Source organism: Python bivittatus, unplaced genomic scaffold (genome assembly GCF_059951505.1).
Source record: "Python bivittatus isolate LINGU-HERP-01145 unplaced genomic scaffold, Pbiv_v1 ctg000570_np1212, whole genome shotgun sequence".
NCBI classification, from domain to species: Eukaryota; Metazoa; Chordata; class Lepidosauria; order Squamata; family Pythonidae; genus Python; species Python bivittatus.
Window position 1 is genome coordinate 7,660,213 of NW_028277097.1, and position 20,844 is coordinate 7,681,056.

A 20,844-nucleotide genomic window follows, 5' to 3' on the forward strand; every position below is an offset into this window, starting at 1 on the left:
TGGACTCTTGGCCACTCGGGCTGGGCCCATGGATTTCAGTTACGCTATTCACCATGGACTCCCTCTGTTTCTAGGCTCTGTATATGAACTGAAGCTTCAGGTTAACTGGTCCCCAGATTACTGGTGTGTTCAGATGTAGAGAAAGAGAAAGGTTCCCAGAGCACTTACAGCGGCAGGTTTAGAATTATGACATCTCAGTTAAATGATCAGCTGTTGCACTTTCCTGGCAAGGTGCATGTGCAAAGAAGCTTCATGGGATCAATTTGAGTGAACTCTCAGTTCACATGGAGTGATGCTGAAGAGTTCTGTGCTTTGGATAACACTGGGAGCCACTAAAGCTTCTCTTCCAGATCAGGTGGTATGTGTTTGTCAGCAGATCCATCATGGTGGAATGGATTTGTTGGTAGATTGGATGTTTGCAAACCATCACCTTGTACCAGTTTTGGTGTCAGGGTAGTGGATTGTTCATTCAATGGTTGTGTTCAGAGATTTTGTTATTTCTTGCCATTTTTCCATGAGGTCATATGATCTTAATTGAGGACCTTCATTGTGAATGTGAAATCTCCTGCAGCGAGATGAAACAGAGACAGGAAGGACTTGTAGATGGGGAACTGTATTCGGTGAGTGCTGAAATGGAGGTGGGGTGGGGGTGGGGAGGTACTTCAGAAGATAATTGTAGATAAAGAAATAATACCTGTATAATATATAATTGTTTTATAGCTCAGTAAATTCTAAGGGTTTTTATTCAAAATCTTACAGCATATTAAACATATAATACGTAATGAATGTGAAGTTAATCTCAGTGCTTATTGAAATATTAAATAACCATTGTAATATTGAACCAACTGGACAACTCAATGTTGCTTACCTTTTTTAAAAATTTCCCTCAATTTAACTTCATTGTGCTTCCAGTCTCTATAAAATGGGCTACTGATTCTGGCCATCTGATGTCAGACAGCTTAGGTATGGCTTTGTATCTTAAGCAAACCTTAAGTGTATGTAAATTAATCTACTCTTCTTATTCTACTGTATGTATTTAACTGGCAAAACTTCATTTCTGAAAGTTTCTTTTCCATTTCACCCTGTCCACTCACCGTGTAGCCGTTTGTTGCTGTACTAAAAGGCACAATCACTCTGGAGTTTACAAAAACTCCTGTTAAGTCTTTAGTACAAACTTAAACACGTGAGTGTGAGTTGCACCCAACTCTCGACTAAAGCAGTGCATCTTAAAACCAAAGCTCTGTTGGGGTAGATAGGGCTTTCCCATTCCTGTGTTTGCAGTGCTAAACCCCTCTGGGTAGATGTGCGCAACGTATCTATGGACTGAGGCCAGTGTTTTGTAGACATCAATATGAGCAAAACAACAATGTAGCAGATATATGGTTCCTAGTGAAAAGACCCAAGCAGACCCACCAAGTGAGTGATAACTTTGGGGATACACAAGGGGGAAAAGAGGGAATATTACACTATCTAAGTCATGTAGCATTTGGAATGAACATGAAGCTAGTTTGCTACTATATAGCAACACAGTGCTTATCCCTATAATATGCATGTATTAAGAGCATTTGCCAGAATACTGTCATGGAGTTTAATAAATGTATTTTCTTACACACCCTTTAAAAGTGTGGATATACTTTTTTTCTTCTCCATTTGATTTGGTTTTGTTTCTGCCTCTGGAATCTTGCAGTTCACACTGCCTCAATAAAAGCATAACGTGGGATACCAGGCTTGCAGTAACATTATTGTGGCACTAATCCCTTTCTAGTGCTATCCTGTATTTCTGCTCCAAGTAATTGCAAACTAGCTCTACCCCAAACATTCCAGTGATTTCCAAATAGAAGATTCAGTTTTGCTTGCCATGACCATATTATGATCACCATGGGTGATGGCCACCTTGCTTTGGGCAATCTCCAGGAATCTGGCTTCCTGATGTAAGGCATCATCTTACACAAAGCCAGAAGCCACTCTTGCATGGCAAATGAGGTGACCCAAGGTGGCATCTGCTTAACTCTTAGGAGGGGGCTGGGATGTTTTGCTTAAGCCTTCATTAAAGCGAAGGACTCCTGGGATCCAGGACTTCTCTTTAAAGAACACAGATGGGGGAGTGGGAAGCCAGACATGCCAGTGCAATGAAAGGCACAATGTTCACTCATAAGCCTTGGCCATCTCGGGCACAAAATCCCTTATTTCACCTATTTACTTACTTCTCCTTTTTAAATAAACTTCAAAGGCCAAGTCATTTTTTTTAACTGAATGAAAATTGGTGGGAAAAAATGTAGCTTAATTTTTCTGCATGGAACTACTTTCAAGGGAGATGGGTAGGAAGACTACACTTGCTTGCCCAGGCAACCTTTGGAGCTTCATGATCGGTTTTGCATTGGTGGAAATCTGCAGAAGTTCAGAAATTGCATAGCTTCTCTTCTAAAGGCTCACAATTTGGGGGGCTCTTAAAATTGTTATTTGGGATTGTTTGCTTAATTCTAGGTGACCGATGACTTGAACAAAAAGTACATTTAAGAGTTTAAAGTACTTGATGCAGAACACAGAAATAATCTTTAATATGTAATCAATGTACTGAGAGAAGATATATGAAGATTCATGTAGATCCAAATGGTTTTACCACATGCTCTGCCAGTGTTATGCCTGGATATTTAATCAAATATTCAGTCAAAAAAATTCTGGTTTCAGTAGAGAATATCTGTAGCTCAGGGTTGAAGTGTGGAGTTCTTGGTGCTCTCTGAGCTTGGTTGTTTGCAGACATTTCATTACTCAACTAGGTAATATCAGTGCACATCAGAGACCACCAAGAGCTCCACAAAATTTTGGTTTGTTGAGAAGAGGGAATGGTACATCTGAAAATGTATGGGGTAGGCTCTCAGCTTTTTTCTTTTTAAGGAGTAAAAATATTCTGAACACTCCCAACCTTCCTAGAATGACAAGAGGCTGCCTTGCCAAATCATTGTTTCAAGAAAGACTACAAAGGAACAGTAGTGTCTGTGAAGATTCCTACACCCTTGTGCGTGTACAAGGCTTTTTCCATGGAGTGTGCGGTGGGGCGAAGAAGCCAAGAATCACCAATTGCTTGGTATACTTCAAAATATTTTTTTCTTGGGAAAGATGGACCACTGGACCTGTTGATTCTCATGGCTTTTATCTCACTATTGGTCCATAGGAGCAAAAATCCAGTCATAAAATTCTTTACCATTTCTGAGAATCGGGCAAACTTAATCCAAATCAGCTAAGTAGAAACAATGGCAGGATGAGTTCTTTGGTATTTGAAATTTCTTTAGACTACTGAAAACTTCCATCCGTGCTGACACAGCAAGGATTCTTTATAAATTGCAGTGACACAGATCGGTGAATTAAGCATCTGTGCAAAATTGGCGGCAGGGTAAAAAAGCCAGGACATTCAAACTTCTCTCCCCCAGTTAATTTACAAAACTCCAATCATTTAAATAAAAACCAGTAACTAGTGATAGTTTTGGAGGTTATTCAGTCTATCGCACCAAATATTCTATGTATAATTATCTCCCTGCAAGATAGAAGTCATGATCTATGATTGGTTCAATGAACTCATGATTTTCAAGGAGCAAGTTCATTTCCTTAAGGCCAAGGTAACTGAACCGGAGAAACAGGTTAGAAAAGAGGCCCCCAAGGATGAAACAATGCCATCTACTCCAACAGTGATACCTTTGCAGTCAGAGAGGATTAAACCCTCAGGAGGAGGATGTCACTCCAGGTAGCTTTCTCCTGGAAATGCCAGTAGCATGCCAATTAGATAGAACCCAGTATTCTCCATATGTGGATTGAGACAATGGTGCTGGAAGGAGAGGGTTTGGATTTATTAGGTATGAGATTATGTTTTGAACCAGCCAGGTTGGTCTGAGGAAGAACAGGTTCTACTTGAATCAAAATCTGGCAAATGATTGAGTCAAGAAAAAAAGCTCCCAAGGGTAAAGAGATAGGACTCAGAAAATCCACAGAAGAAAGTGTGTACCAGGGCTTCTATGGGAATGCCACGTGCTTTTGAAACAATGACTAAATTGGAATGCTTGATAGATTTGCCCCATATAGTTTCATAAATGGAGCAGACTATATTAATTCATATATTAATATATGTCCATATTAATTTTCCCAAACAAGCTACTACTATAGTCACAGTGTGCCCTCCCAACCCCAACCAAGAAATGAAAGCTGATTTACAAATGGAGAGTTAAATTAGAGAAGCACATGGAAAAAAAATATTCCAATAGGTATGGGCAATTTCAGTCAGCCTCATGGAGAAAATACAGAGTTTAGTTATGGCAACAAGACCAACATTTCTAAATACTCTAAATGATTATACTCCTGGAACAGCTAATCAGAGAGCATTGATTTTGAACTTAATCCTAAATAGTGCCCAGAATCCAATTCAAGATTAAACTGACTGGGAATAATCACAATGCTGCATTTTTCAGCAGAAAACTACCTCCTGCTTTAACTGCTTTCCAGAAGCAGCTGAAAACACAGCTCTTCCAGAAGGTGTTTGGAGCCTGATGCCCTAATTTTGATTTATTTTATGTTTCTAGGTAGATTTAATGGCGGTTGTATTCCTGTAAACTGGTGAGAGTCCAGCAGGACTGTGGTGGGCTATGTTCTCACACATGCATCTAACTGGATACTTCCCCTTTGAAAGTCCAATTTGACTTTTAAAAGAACAAATTTCCAGACAATGAAAAGCTTGATGAAAATACCTTGCCTCTTTAACTTTCTAAATTTTTTTTTTAAGAGTAGCCAAGGGTAACCCAACAGGGATTTTATGCTTAGACTTTTTAAAAGTCCTTTGACAGAGCCCTGAGCAAACATAGGAATAAATAGGTCAGTGTTTCTCAACCTCAGCAACTTTAAGATGTGTGGACTTCAACTCCTAGATTTCCCCAGCACTCAAAATTCCCTGACCCAACTGGCTGAAGAATTCTGGGAGTTGAAGTCCACACATCTTAAAGCTGCTGAGGTTGAGAAACCCTGAAATAGGTGAGGCACATACTGGTAAACCATGCAAAGTTGTGGCCGCCTAGAGATCAGTGCCAGCACAGACGCATTTTAAGTTTTATATAAATGATCTGGAATTAGGACTGAACAGTGAAACACCCATATTTGCTGGTGACACCAAACTCTTCAGAGTGGTAAAAAAGCAAAAAGGGGTGTGTGGAAGACTCCAAAACCATCTCTCCAAACTAGGCGAATGCTCTTCTATGTAAAGCAGCAAAACTGCAGTGATGCATGTTTGCAGTGTGCACACACGCACACAATTCCAGAATTCACTTATAGTAATGGTATGTGGGAATGACCTTGGGAGACGGGGAAGAGCCCCAGCCAGGGGAATGATTGGATAAGAGGCAGCTGAGCCCTCAGGAAGAATGGAAGTGAAACAAACATTTCAGAAGCGATCCTCCCTGGTTTCTTGGACTGTAAAGATGAGAGGGGTTATGCACTTTCAGCCTTGTAAGATTCTGTTAATGTAACCTTACAATAGAGTAGGGCTAGTACTTATAGATGTGCTTCTTGTCTAGACCACCTTGCAAGGCTGACACCTATACATTAATGGGATCTGAGCTGGCAGTAATTTTAAATCTTCTGTATACTATAGACAACCAGATGAAAATGTCAAATGTCAGAATGCAGCTGCTGTAAAGGACAACAAATTCCATGTTTGCAATTGGAAGGAAACTGAAAATAGAATGGGAAAATGATAATACACTTCTACAAATCCATGCTAAGACCATGCTATTGTGTACAGCTCTGGTTGCACCATCTTAAAAAGGACATCATAAAGCTAGAAAATATGCCAAAAAAGGGGAGGAACCAAAATGATTAGGGGAGGGCTGCAGCAGCATCCCATGCAGAAGGTCCAAGTAAGTGGGGCTCTTTAATTGGAAATGAGAAAGGAAAATGTCTTAGAAGTATGTAAAATCATGTGTGGTATAATGTGCAAGGCAATTCTGCCCCCTCCTCCAACACCTACAGAGCGGTTAGAACAAGGTCATCCATGGCAAGTAAAGTGCAGGGAGATTCAGGAGGACCAGCAGTGTGGAATACTTTCACAACACACGTGGTTAAACTCTGGAATTCACTATCAGAACCTTGGTTGTGGCAGCCAACCTAGATGGTTTGAAAAGGAAACTGGACAGGTTCCTAGATGATCAGGCAATCAATGGCTACTAATATTGATGGCTGTTTACTCTCTTGAATTATGCCTGAAATATTGCTGAGAAGAGACAGGATACAGGGGTCTTCTTGTGAGCTTCCCAAATACATCCCATTGACCAATGTGGGAGAAGAAATGGTAGAGCACTTGGCCCTGCAGCTGATCCAGCAGATTTTTTCTGATGTTCTTAAGCTTACAAAGAAAGTGGAGGTAACATCAACAAGTCATAGCAGAACACAGTTTAACATATTTTCAGTACTTTCAAGCCAAGAAAACATCATTAAATGTACATTTCCAGCTCTTTATGTATACCCTAAAATCCTCAAAATAAATTGTAAGACGAGTTACATTTCACACTTTTTCTGAAATTACAGAAAATACAAAGTATCTTTGCTCCCCCACTGTTAACATCCCCCCTCTCATCCCTTTTGGGGAGCAGGTAAAACGTGCCAAATTGTGTCTTACACCTGTTCACAAAATTATCTAGCTGATCGATGCCACAACTGCCGCTATATAAAAATATACAAGTACAAAAGTAGTGCTATAAAATGTGATGGTTGATTTTTCATTGTTTGTACTAAAAAAAAGTATTTTCTTTCAAATAGTAGGACCTGTCCTCTTCAGCAAAGAGTACAATCTGGGAAAAAGTTAATGTGAGTATTTACACTGGAAGGTAAGGGATCACAAAGATAGGTTTCTTTGCAAATGTCATCTCTTGGAATGCTATCAGGAGCATCCACAGGATGTGGTAAAAAAATCTCGAGATGGTGGCTGCAATGGTGCAATTTGAAGCTCTGCTTGTTTTTTATGTGCCTTCAACTGGATCATCACAGCCACCATCTTGATTTTTTTTTTAACCACATTCTGTGGACACCTCTGAATAGCAATGGAATATCCAATCCTTTAGCAACTCATGACATTATGTTCTGTAAACCACCTTTTCTGCTGGCCAGCATGATCCTTTTTGCAGATCATTGTACCATTTTTTGTGGTTAGTAGAACTGCAATATAATGCCCACACAATTAGCTTCTGTGATTCGTTTGATATAGACAGAAACTCAATGTTACCCCATTTGCATTAGTGAGCTTGTCTTGATGTAATATAATCAGATTGCTATGTACTCCCCTGTCCATCTCAAGATCTCTTCTAACATTTCCTGGAATGCTCCAGCTGCTGAATGCATACACACTGGCATTTCATACTTGATGTGCATTTTTAAAAAAAATTAAATTGAAATTCCAAAAATTCTAAACGCAAGTATTCAGTGCTCTTTGGCGAGTCCTCTGATCTAACAGCAGTATTCCTGAATGTAGCTGTTTCTACAAAAACTTGTATGGAAGGAAGACCTCAGCTAAGGCAGATGAATATGTAAGGGAATGATCCTAGAGAAAAATGGATGGCAATTGTTTCCTGCATTTCTGCACTCTCCTCAGAATAAGTGATATCCTATGGAATATTTATTCACTTACTCACTCACTTACTCACAGGTAATTGCCTACATTTGTAGATACATTTTCTTTCTATATGGAAAAAAATAAAAAAACTCCTTAAGCTACCTCCACATGAAGGCTCAGTGCTCTGGAACTAGTCCTGGATCTCTGCACTGGCCTGTGGCTTTAAGAGTGGAGTAGTTTTTGCCCATCTGCTGTTAGCTCTGCTATGGCTTATTTGAAACCAGAACAGTGGAATTATTCCATCTGCAGTTCTGACACTCTGCAGGGCAAGTAACTGGTCTGCTTACTATTGGCTAGAGCTCTTGCCCCATCTCAGTTCCTAGATTCAAAGCAATCATCCCCCTGCAGACCCTCAGCATCCTGTACATTTATAAGATATCTTCCCCTTTGCATCACGTAAGGTTGCAACTGCCAGAGCAACGCGCAACCATGATTTGGGGCCCTCAAGAAGAAATGGCTGTTTACATGCTGATATGCTATTCCCTTTCTCATCACTGCTCAGAGGCTGTTAAATGCAGCACAGGAAAGGTGGCCTGGCAGCCTTGCAACTTGCTCTCTTACCTTTCCATAATTTCTGGCAAATAAAGGCGCATGTATTGAAAATGCAGATGAGAAGGGACAGCCATGCGCTGTATCTGCTTTTGTGTGGCATGTGGGCAAGGAACTAGAAAAGAGTACCAGTTGTTAGAATATTAGATTGCAAGCAGAAAAAAAAAGTTGAATTTAAGGAGGGGAAACAATCTCACGAAGTCCTCCCTCATAAACTCTAAAATCTCAGTGCCAATTCTGGAAATCAGAGGCTGGTTAAATGTCTTCTGAGTGACTCAGAGAATAGAAATGAACAGTAATTTTCTTCTGAAGCCCCAGAGGGCACTCTCTGCCTCAAGATATGATAAAGCAGTGTCATGCTAGGGAAAAGTAGCATTATCTGAAGTCGTCGTCTACTGAAAACTGCCAATGCATATTCATCATGTGTGCACACTGATGCCCAAGTGAGAAACTTGCAAAACTCCTCTACTGGAAAACTGCTCAAGTCACAATCTCTCTAAGTGAATATGCAATTCACTTGTGTTTTTCCCCCACATAAGGCTGCATAGATCCCTGTGATACGTTCTTTCAGACACCCTAGATACCATTTTGAATTTGAATAAGCTTTCAGACTGCCAAAAATCTGCACACCTATTAAAGCAGCATGCCATAAAATCATTGTTTATGCCAGTTCTTCTTATGATGAGAGAGATTAGAGCAAAATGAGGATAATGACATTTCCAGTGAAAAAGGGAGTTAATCTTTGTAATAAAGGCTAGATCAGGTTGAAGCATGACCTGATCCTTAAGGAAAACACCTAACTTGATCTCTGATGAAACAGTGGTTAGTTCTGAAACACATTTGGCCAAAATTAGAGCAATCAAGAAAATTACCTTAGTTATGAGCAATCTTAAATTAGATGTAGCTGAAAGCTCAACAGTCAAACCCATGAATGTAATTTATACTCAATTTAGTTTCTAGATCAGCACTTGCAAACTCCAGGAATGTTAACTGAGGTCAATGGTGTAAAAAAAAAAAAAAGATATTTTTCTTTCCCTTGCAGGACAAAAAACAATGAAAGCAGAAGTCCGGTGGTTAACTGTATTAAAAATGAAACTTTTATCCAAACTTTTGTGGAGGAATTCTGAAGTAAAATGGAGCTCCTCAAAGGAATGTAATTTGCCCCTGTATTTACACATGTAACCTCTGAGGAAGGTTCTTCAGGTTGTACTATAGGAAGGGCGGTTTTGTAGAAGAAAGCAGACTCTTAAAGGACTTTATCTGAACATCCCTATTCTCTTAAGCATAATTATTTCAACTTTCAGTTTGTCTGTTGGAAGATGTTGGGGAGAGGATGGATATTGGGTTCCTGAAAGAGGTTCCTTCTTGGGAGGGCTCTTCTAAAGGGGCAACCTTGCCAAGTCCATGAAATTGGGAAAGCAGCTGTACTTTAACCAGACCCAACTACTCTGCTTACTACTCAGAGAAGATAGGGAAACACTATATGAAGCACCTGCACACCTGCTCAAAACTGATGTGTTTAGAGAAGTGAATGTGGAGGGGCAATAAGGATCAAAGCTTCCCTCAAAAGCCTACAGGAGCAAATATGAAACTTTCAGAGTTTGGGAAAACAGTGTATTTCATATGATTTTGGCTAAGCAAATTGTATCCATTAAAAGGGGGAAGTTGAAAGAGGGAGAGTATAGGTTAATGTCTAAAGGAGGAGGATGAGATCATCTCCATGACTCATGAAGTTACCATAACATGTTGTTTATGTATATCAAAACATCTGACTGGAAGAAACTTATGTTTGCAGAATATGATACTTTCTTCCTCTATAGGGTGTCAAAAAAATCAATATGGCAGCCGTGTGTGATTGAAACCCCACTCTCTTTTAACTCGTGTCACATGTAAAAATGGCAGAGTTTCATTCACACAATCAGCATCTTGATTATTTTTGACCCACCCTCCCCACCTCTGTGGGTGCCTCATCTCCTCTAGCAAGTTGATGTATGAGTGTTCAATTAAAGAGCTAAGGAAAATATCTCAACTTCCTTTAGTGCAGAAAAAAAGAAGCAATTCACAAGTTTAAAATTGTCCCTTCCTGTATCGTATAACTTCATCTAGAAGAAAGAAGAGTCAGTGCATGAGCGAGCAGTAACCCCATATATACAAACCCATGACATGCAAATACCATAGTCCTTCTCTTTCACATGCTATTTTTTGTAGACCTCACGTCTATGGTCTTAGGGCATGCCAAATATTTTGACCTTCAAGCCCTTCAACCACAAAAAGCTGTTTAGAGTTTTCTGAGTCTGAAACAAAACAGAAGTGTTCCCTGGAAATTGCCCAACCGACGGAGAAACTGGACAAGGGGACTTTGATCAGGATGTACAAAATGGTCAACCTTGAAACAGTCTGACCTATTCTAATTATTCTGTTTCAAGGCAGGACTAGTTTTGTTCTGAATGTGAAACACACAGATTTTTCTATTTTTCAAGCAGCTTCAATCTGAGTGTCTTGAGCCCTCTGAAAGGGCTGTTGTTCGAGGCACATGTTTTTTTCAAACTTTCCCCAGCCTAACTAGTACAGCAGCAGCAGAAACCAGTCAGGTCCTGGATGTTATCAATTTAGATGGGATGGAGGGTTGTGGGAATGAGAGTTGAGAGGAAAAAAGCAAAGAGGCACATGGCCAGACAGAGGAAGATTGCCCAGAGCTGTAAGTCTGACAGGTTGCCTGGTACACTACTATGCATTTTTAAAAGAACAGCTATGGAGAACTTAAGAGTTCACGTGGGGGGACAGGTGACGTTGCACATATGATGACCTGTGCTTTATTTTGCAGGCTGATAATGCAACAGGGTGTGTGCATCCACTACTGTGCTTCACACACAAGCTGCTGAGAGTGTGTAAATATAAACAGCGGCTAGTGTAACATTGTTTTAGCTGGTCTGTTAAGCTTTTGCGTGCATGTACCCTCTGTGCATACTCTTCTGTCCTGCTGCTAAATTTAAGAGTGCATTTAAAATTGCAAAGATTCTGTGATGGTTTGGGCTGCTGTATATGTGTGTGTGTGTACTCTGTGAAAGTTCAATCTTTTGTTGTAATGTTAATTTTATTCATGCAAATAGGAAGTTGCAGCAGCCTCCTCATTTGCAAGCAAAACCATTAGCAAAAAGCAACACATTTTCTTTTAGTAGGCCTATAACACGAGTGCCACAGAGGGAGGGAGGGAGGCTAGTCTATGTGTACGATCTTGTTAGACAAGTGGAGTGTCTTTGACTGCAAAAAAAATTGCCAAGGATACAACTTTTCTCCAAAAATAAAACAAACTATTAAGAAAACCTCTTCTGATAACAGATTCTAATCTAAACAAAATTTAATACTTTGTTATTAAAAACCAACTCATCTAAATTTTCTGCAAGTTGTGTGGCAGGTAGCACTCAGCATGGACCAAACCCCATTTTGCATGTGGACCTGGGCTGCATAATAAGGGAAAAAGCAATTTCCCATTGCTCCCCATGGACAATAGAACACACAGCCCCAAAGAACAGGTTTTTCTTTTCATGCATAGTCCTAGTGGTCTTGCTGTCGAACAATCCAGAAACTAGCCATATGCTCTGCTGGTGGAGTTCGCAGCCACCCCGTTAATAAAGGTGACAATTAAGCTGGACCGGTGGTTCTGGCTTTAGCACCACCCTCAAAGTGGGCATATATTTGTGGAGCAGCTTTTTTAGATCATGCTACTCCACAGCTGGGGTTGCTGGTAATATTAACCTTTAATTACCACTGCTCAGCCTCTAATTTGGATGAGCCAGTCCACATGCTATTTCTAAAGAAGAACTGAGGGGCAGGAACAAAAAAAGAGCAGCTATGGAAAACATAAATGGAGACCTTAGAATTTGCTCTGTGATAAAGCACAGTGGATAAGGCAGGAGTTGTTCCCACCCTCAGAAGCCCTGGGTTCCATTAGCAGGGCCCGTAGGGCCTAATAGTGAAAGTGTTGGACGAGGATCATGGAGAAGAGGTTCATGTCCCCCCTCAGCCAGAGACCCACTGGGGACCTGGGCTTCTCGCTCTCTCTAAGCCCATCCTATCTCACGGAGTGGAGAAAAATTGGAGGAAGGAGGCCTCTGTAGTGCTTTCCTGAGCTCCTGAGGAAAGGCAAAATAGAAATCTAATGAATAAACAAAAAAGAGCCAGCTGCTGCACATCCGAGTCATTTCTTAGTCAGGGGGCGAACTGTCCCTTGCAAATGCCATTCACTCACAAACCAGACATGCCTGATAGATAGCTCCGCGAGAGCTGCATGTTTTATGCATGGGGCACGGCAAGAAAAGCCGTACGTAGCAGTGCTGAGATTTGGCTAGATTGTCCTGTAATTAAAGTAGTAATAATTGTGATGCTCCCTATCAAAGCATTCGGGATGACTGAAAGAGCACAACATCCAAAGGAAGAGAGGATGGCAAATGGTCCCTTTTGTTTTGTTTTCACTTCACTTCTGATTCGTTCTTCCAGGTGTTTCTTGGGAGAAGTCCTCACTGCGCAAGATCAGTCATTTTGTTGTTGCTGCTACACAACGGTCTCTCCCGTGTGACGGATTGCTCTCTATTACTTTGTCCCACAAGTGTTAATGTTCTTCCCATCAGCTGCATCTTCAACTAGTGAAATATGAAAATCTGTAGAAAGTGTGAAGTGGGAAATGCAACCTACCAGACCTCTCATGTACTGTCTGTTTGTATGCAGCGCTATTTCTTTCATTCCCCCTGCCAGAGAGAAAAAGGAAGTGAGTGACTTTTATAAAGTTCGGTATGACATTTCCTGGCCTTAAAAACACCCTTCAGAGCGACTCTCAAAGCAGATTCATTAAACTGCAGTAAGTTCCATTTAATACAGTAAGACCAAATGAAACAGAATTTATTATATTACAGAAGCAGTGAGTGCTTTCCAACCTAGATACCCTCCAAATTTGCCCCGCATTCTCCAGGCATTTAAAAGTGAGGGTGGAGAGCAGCGGGAACATGAACTGTCTCTGTCCACCTTTTCCTCCTTTCAATGTCTCCCAGATTGACAGGGAAGGTCTGAAAAAACTAAAGGGGAGATAATAAATCTTTTCCCTAACAGAAGGTAGTCAATATAGGCGTCCTTTGCAGTGAATGTTATGAAAAACAGCACAAAATGTTACAGTGAACATCTTGTCCTTGAGGGTGGGCAGTTGCAAGACAAGTGTTTTCCCTGCATTTTGTTTTATCAGGCATGATTCCAAACACACAGGGGGAAGGAAAAAGGCAATGTGGAAAAAAAACAACTCAGGGTGAAATCCATCGTTATGCGAGCAGATGTCTGTTCATCTTATCTCATCTTCTTCCTAGGGCTGGTAGAGAAGGACTAGCCCAAAGTCACCATTGGTTCTGTGCCTAAGGGAGGACTAGAACTCACTCTTTATTGCAGTGTTTCTCAACCTTGGCCACTTGAAGATGTGTGGACCAACTCCCAGAATTGGGCTGGCTGGGGAATTCTGGGAGTTGAAGCCCACATATCTTCAAGTGGCCAAGGTTGAAAAGCACTGCTCTGTTGGGGTCTATTCCAATGCCTTTAACTACCACACCAAATTGGCTCTCTTTCAGCTCCTACATTTATCCAAATCCTTTTCCAGAGGATCCCTCAATGCTCTAGGGAAAATATGGAAGACATAAAGGGGATTGCTGGGAGGAGTTCATTGGATACCATCCCATATTCACAGCCATACTGAACACTGAATGCAGTTTCCATCCTTGTCTCAATCATCAAGCCAACACAGCGTGGGAACAAACATGAGGGTTACTTGCAGCCATCACACCACTTCTGGACCAATTTTTAGATTTTGTTGTTGTTGTTGTTGTGAGGGTGGGGGTATAAAGAAAAAAATGGGTACCTAGGGCACCCCTGAAAATACTAAAAAAAATCAGGCTGCTTTTTTTGACAACCCCCCCCCCCCTTTAAATGGGGCCAAATTGGCCTTCTACTCTGGTGATATATTACAGGGCACTCATTCTGGTGCTTAAAAAAATACTGTGTTCCTGATGATAAGGAAGTTACATATCCCTGCAGTAAGATAATCCTGTCTTTGCCTTTCAGGGATTTCATTTTCAGGATGGATGTTAAGCCAAGAAGGAGGAGGTTTCAGTCTTCACATAGTACTTTTTCACTATAGCCCAAAGCTCTTTTTTAGTTATCAGTTTTCAGTGAGGGTTAGTCACACATGTATGAATCAACTTCTCCATAATTCTTAAATAAAAATAAAAAAGATAATTTAGTGGGACTTACCAACATATAAATCCCCATTGATGTTCAACTGTCTCATCATTCCTGGTGATTTGCCGGTTCTGGCACCATAATCGTCCACCGTTATCTTCCCAGATTGTCCATCCCTTAAATTGACAAAAATGTATGTGCCCACATTCAAACACTATCATAGTATAACCAATTTAATGTAGATAAGTGGTTGTACATGTTTCAGATACCTCCTGCTGATGTACCAACTGTAGGATGATATCAGGGCTTGAGAAGGAGAAGAGGGACCTTGCATTAAGGGAGAAGGTTGTAGTGCTTACAAAGCGGTACCTATGTTTTTTAAACCAAGTTGCAAAGTGGACCCACATGCTGACAGTCACAAACTGGAGAAATGGGATTCCCAATGTCCTTTGCAAAGATGCTTCATCATGACATAGCATCATAGTGTTTGTATGAAAAATTAAGGTCCCCTTAGAGAGGAAGTCTGAAGACCACCATGTAAAATATTTTGTAAGTATTAAAGCACCATGCCTGAAATACAGCTTGTATTTTTATTTTTTTTAAAATATTGAAAGTGTGTTTATGCATTGATGTTTAACAAAGAACAGAATTATTCAAGGATCAAGGATCACAACTTACCGAACTGCCTTGACTCTATGCCACCTGCCATCATTGAAAGAGCCATTCACTGTTATATAAGCAACGCCACTGCCCAGATTGTAGCTGAAAACAAAGGAAAAAAGTCACCAGATTCTAGAGAACATGCAGTCATGCCTAGGTTCAGCCCCTTTCATTAAACAACTGTCACCGGGCAACATTTGTTTTTCTTTATTCTGTCCTGATAACTGGGACTCTCTAGGCAGATTACAAGGATATTAAAAGCATTAAAAACAGTAAAATTACAACAATTATAAAAATAAAAACCATGAAATAAATGAATAAATAGCAAAGGAAAGAAAAATGACAAAATACGGATTATAACTCCAGGATAGGCATTCTCTTGAGATTAAGGCTGCACTGTTATACGAATCCAATGGCATTTCCTAACACATATGCACAGGATTGTGTAGAAGATGATTGGTAGGAAGAGATCTTGTAGCCTCCTTCCCTCTTACTTAACCGTAGTTCCCCTGGCAGCAATATTAACTTTACAACAGAACTCCCAGCATTTGAAACCAAGATGAAGGAGAGCTCTTAGGAACACAGCATAATACTATGATCCGGCCTTGATTTCCAAATATCTGTTTGATGTAGTTGTGCAGCTGGAGCAAAGGCAGAGGAACCCCCAAAGAGGTTCCTCTTAGATAGGAAACAACATGATTATTTGCAAAATAATAATGTTACTATTACTAATAATAGCTGCCATGGACTATAATTCTCTCTACAATGATTTAGTTGTCATACTAATTTATGATAATGCTTCAGTGCATGACTGAGACATGGAATGAATTAAATAAAATATAAAATTAACCAGGGATATCTCATCTTCATCTACTTCTCCATTAACAAACTTGTATGCTCTGCCCCTTCTTTTTTGTCCTTTCCATACTTTCTGCTATATGAGATTTTCACGAACAGGAAATAATTTTTTATATTTTAGTCTATTACCCAGAACTCTGTATGCATCTATGCACATATTATTTCCCTCCCTAAAGGATTATATTTTCCAGGAAGGGACTGGGAACAGATAACTAGAGCTTCCTCTCTCATCATATTGAGAAATGAGCCACCGTCCCCAAATAGTTTCACTGAATGCTGGATCCTGTCTGATTCTGTGAGACTGACCCTTCTTTAAACAAATAAACACTACAGACATTCAGGAGTCTTGCAATTCATTACAAGAAATGGGCAGCTTAGTTACACAAAAAACATTCATTTCCAACTCAGGAGGCAGGAATTATGTAAATATCACAGCTATACCTGTTCCAAGCTGATGGATAGCTTACCTGAAGACCAAGGAACCATCTTGAAGACCAAGGGAGATGAAGTCACTGTTGGATCGCATTGGGTTGTCACCTCTCCATAACAATAGACCATCCATCAGTGTAGTTTTAAACCTCATAAACACATTTGTTCTTGATCCTGACACTCTGTGTGATGTACAAAATAAGATTTCAGTGATGTGGGGGAAATAACATAACCTTGGTTGCAATAAACCATCACATCCCCCTCCCTACTCTTATAATATAACATCAATTTGATGTTTCTGCTAAAGATCTGGATAAGTTTCTCCCTAAAATGATTTTAGGGAATCGCTAGTTGATCTGAAAAGTGCCAAATAACTTCATTTTTAAAACACACAGCTGGTTTGAGGAAAAGCACTGGGTTTTGTTTATCTTTGTACATATGAGTAAACCCTCTATGATGTGGTTCATATCCATATCAAAAGTAGTTATTTCATAGGCACCATAAGAGCAGATCTGAAGGGCACCAGATTAAAGAAATCTGAGTTAGATTCTGGCCTTTTACTGAAGCTTTCTATGTCTCCCTTTCTACCATATTTTCCTATGTATCAGGGAAATTTAGCACCCTGGTCTTTTACACATCTTGGACTTCAACTCCCACCTGTTCTTGCCAGCGTGGCCTATGGCAGCTGGGTATAAAGTATGCAGAAGGCACTAAATAGCACTATATGAAATCTGTTGGCTGTTTTGAAATACAGTAATATGGATTTTAGTCTACATCTGGGAAGATAGTTCTTAGGCTTTTAATATCTGCCATGTGCCTGCATAAAACCATAACCACTCTCACATCCAAGAGCATTTCTGGGTGACAGAACTACAAGCAAGACTCAGGCTTTGACTGTACGAACTTACCTTTTAAGGATATCTGGACTGTCATATGTAAGGTAGCTGCGACCTATGAACTGTGGAATTTCAATGGCTTCCATCACAGCTAAAATATTAAGGGAAACTTAATATTAAAATTCAGGTTTTATATATTCAAAAGTTTGTATCAACAAACTGAGAAGGAGACACAATAAACACGTATTGTCAGAAGATTACTTAGTCAATAATTTCTGGTTAACTGTGATCCAAAGTTCCAGTCTTCACAGAGGCAAGATAAATCTTATTCCTACAGGTCAAGCCTATTATTACAGGGATCTTATGGTCCTTCTCTCCTTTCAATAACAGTAGATGATGACATATGATTTAGGAAGAACCCATGTTTCTTTGCTCTCCATCACACCATCAGACTGAAAATAAGACATTTTCTCACCTGTGTAAATAAGCACAGAATTGTCTCAATTTTGTCTGAATGGAGGATATAACAGGGAAGGAGAAAGGAGGATCTGCATGTGCTTCAGACCTATCCTTGATGTCACCCCAAATATAACATTATGCTCTGAAGTGGTCTATGGACTACTGTGTGTGTTTTGGACTAAGAAAAGAGGAAGCAAATAGCTCTTGGAGAGAGAAGTAGGAGTAATTTTTGATGCTATGTATGTTGCTCTGGTAATGCCAGATCTTCCCCTCCCCGATTTTATTTTCTTATAAACACATTATTCTATAATGAAAAGTTCTACAGAAAACAATGTATCACCCACTTACAGTGCTCAGTTCTCTAATCTGTCTACTTCAGATGAAGGCCTATGTAGAACTGCTTCATTTCTTCCAGGACAGGGCAAAGCAAAGCCTGTTTTTCCTTCCTCAACCCTCCCCCTCCCCAAATCTGTACATCTCAGTAGCAGAGAGAGCTCCCCCTTGCCCTTCAGATTGAAGCTCTTCAAAAGCCCTTCAAACTTTTCAGCACAGCTGCAGTTTTACCAAGGAGCAACATTTCTTACAGCACTTACTCAAACATTGCATAGAACATTTCAAGATAGCCTCCCTCGAAAAAGATCACATAAAAGAGTAGCTGCTCGGTGTTCAACCAGTCACCCCATCTCCTGGCCCTAAACAGCCAAACCCAAGACTAGTAGCCATGTGACTGGTAACAGCCTCTTCCTCTGAAATGGGATTGATTCTTCTATGGTTTCTTCTGTTGTCTTCCCTCTTCAGGCTATGAGGACTAGCTGTCATTTTAGCAAAATGCTGAGAATGAGTCACAATTTTTTAATCTTTCATTTTCAGCAGGACAGTTATGAAGCCTATACTGGATGTTGCATTGAAGTTGTTGTTCCTCCTCCTCCTCCTCCAAATCCTCCAGATCCTCAAAATTTGCTTGAAAGCTAGTTGTCTTATTTGGCAAACTCCTTTTGCTGTTCCTCAGACTTAAAACTGCCTCCCTCCCAAATGCAGAGCACACAGCAGTGTCTCCTTGGAGCCGGGCAGGCCCCAAAGTCAAACCATATGATTGCAGCAGTCATGTAGTGCAGCTCTCACTGAGCAGAGGAGTTGTATGATTGATTGCATTTCCATAGAAATAGTTACGATATTTACATGCAAGCTATTGGAGCAAATGGTTCTACATTTACTGAAATGGCCAGTCCAGCAAAAGTTGTACCTCATGATATTTGTGATCATGTGGGGGATGGAAAATTGACATTAAACTTTAAAAACATCCTGGATGAAAGCAATGACAAGCCACTTTAGTATTGCTCCCCCAAAACTGCAGGGATATCTCAATAAAATCACCAAGAGTAAAGTTCAACTTCCTGGCATCAGCGGGAATAAAATGGTTAAATGCTTGAAGGTAGGGAATATTACACTGCCTTGGAAGAAGGCTGCTTTAGAAGGCAGCACCAGTCATTACTGGATCATCCCAATCATGTGTAGTTTTCATCTCACTGCCAATTAATACCAAAAACATCTGCCAAGCACATTATCCCCAGCCATGTGCATGACCCATATGAATGCATGCAGCACGAAGACCAACCTTAGGTTTATCGGTTTTGCACAAGACTGCCTGGGTTTTACAAGCAAGGATTGAGAGAATCATCCTTCTTGTATGTAAATGCTACCATAGATTTCAGTCAAATAAATGACCATGATTTGATTGCAAAAGTAATGAAGCTCACTGAAAAAGACTAGCACTGAAAGGACAATGGAGGAAAGAGAAAAGAAACTGGAATGCCTACCAGAAGAGGGAAAGGGAGAGGGAGAGAAATAATAGCAAGGACACAAAGAACAGCCCAGATGATACCATAGTAAATAACAACAATAAATCTTAAATGCATCTCACTCCTTATTTTTCCTAATTGATCCACCAATCTTTATTTCAGGATTGGGGTGGTTGATCCTTAGCTGGCAGAACCAAGCCAGGATGGAAGGCACAGAACAAGAGCAAAAATGAAACAAGCCCTCTCCCCTTTTTAAAACTCACCTGAAAGAGAGGTAAATTTTCTGCTCCGGACCTGGATTTGCTAAACTCTGCTCACTATCAAGATTGATCGAATTAACTCTTTCATATCTGAACCCCTAGGAGCGTTCTCTTCCCTTCTTTACCCCTCAGAATCCGTATGATTCCAAAATTTGGATTCTGAATATTTTGGCAAGGATAAACATAAGATGAAAGTTGGAAGGATCTAAATGAAGCTTGAAAAGTGGAAACTACGTGGCTTCAAACTCTTATTGCAGTCAGTCAAGTTCTCAATGCAAACTTGATTCCATATTTCCATAAGATTCTATACTGTGATACACTTACCACCACTAATAGTTGGCAGACAAGACCGGGGTTTGGCCATTTTATCTTGTGCATTTGGCACTCTCCAAAGATTCTGGACTACAATTGTTCAAACCTTTGAACATACTGACTACAGCAGATGAGGACTTAAGTGCAAAACGTTGGGAGGGCACCAAATGGTATAATCTAGATCTAGTCATTTCCTGTTTTTTTCATTTTTAGTATTTTAAATCAGCTGGGCAAATCAACCTACAAATGGCACGATCTCTCACATTGCTTTATTAAGCCATTTGCCCACATATAGTTATGCTAATATGCAGGACATTTTTACTAGTCACAGATAATAAAACAAATAGCTGGGTGTGATCCAATTACAGGGCATTACACTGTAATCCAGGATATAATTATGAATTATACTATCTACAGATGCTGCAAAAAGCAGTTTGAATCATATGGCAAAGTTTACAAAAGAAGCACACAGACACACAATCATGTACACAATCATAGGCACGCCCAGGGGACAAGGAAGGGTGAGTGATGAAACACGGCTTGTGATGCAAACTTTGCATACTTGTGTACAGTGCCATGACAATACAAAAGATACAAAGTGGCAAAGCGTTGTGACATCACAGTGAACATTTCATCATTTTGGTGTCATCATGGCCAGCAGCAGACATCTATGCACAGTTATTCAACGCATTTCACACAGATGTTACTTACTGTTCAAGCAGTAATTTCCACATTCTTCAGTGGATCAGCATAAAGCAGAAGAACATTCAGATTTTATTTTTCAACAGCAAAAAACCCTTCCACATTCTAATGCAGTTTTATGCATG

General features: G+C 40.2%; 1 protein-coding gene across 4 annotated transcripts in view; it reads right to left on the reverse strand.

Annotated features, from left to right (window-relative positions):
* Positions 1-1,601: 1,601 nt before the first annotated feature.
* Positions 1,602-20,844, reverse strand: part of EGFLAM (EGF like, fibronectin type III and laminin G domains) — a 115,428-nt gene continuing 96,185 nt past the window's right edge. For all 4 annotated transcript variants that reach the window (XM_088152844.1, XM_025167757.2, XM_088152845.1 and 1 more), the window contains 5 exons: positions 17,260-17,338; positions 16,390-16,533; positions 15,083-15,166; positions 14,477-14,580; positions 1,602-12,936 (listed from right to left, as the gene is read on the reverse strand). In XM_088152844.1, coding sequence (XP_088008970.1) covers positions 12,782-12,936; positions 14,477-14,580; positions 15,083-15,166; positions 16,390-16,533; positions 17,260-17,338 — 566 coding nt within the window. In that variant the 3' untranslated portion in view covers positions 1,602-12,781. The remainder of the gene's footprint in view (positions 12,937-14,476; positions 14,581-15,082; positions 15,167-16,389; positions 16,534-17,259; positions 17,339-20,844) is intronic.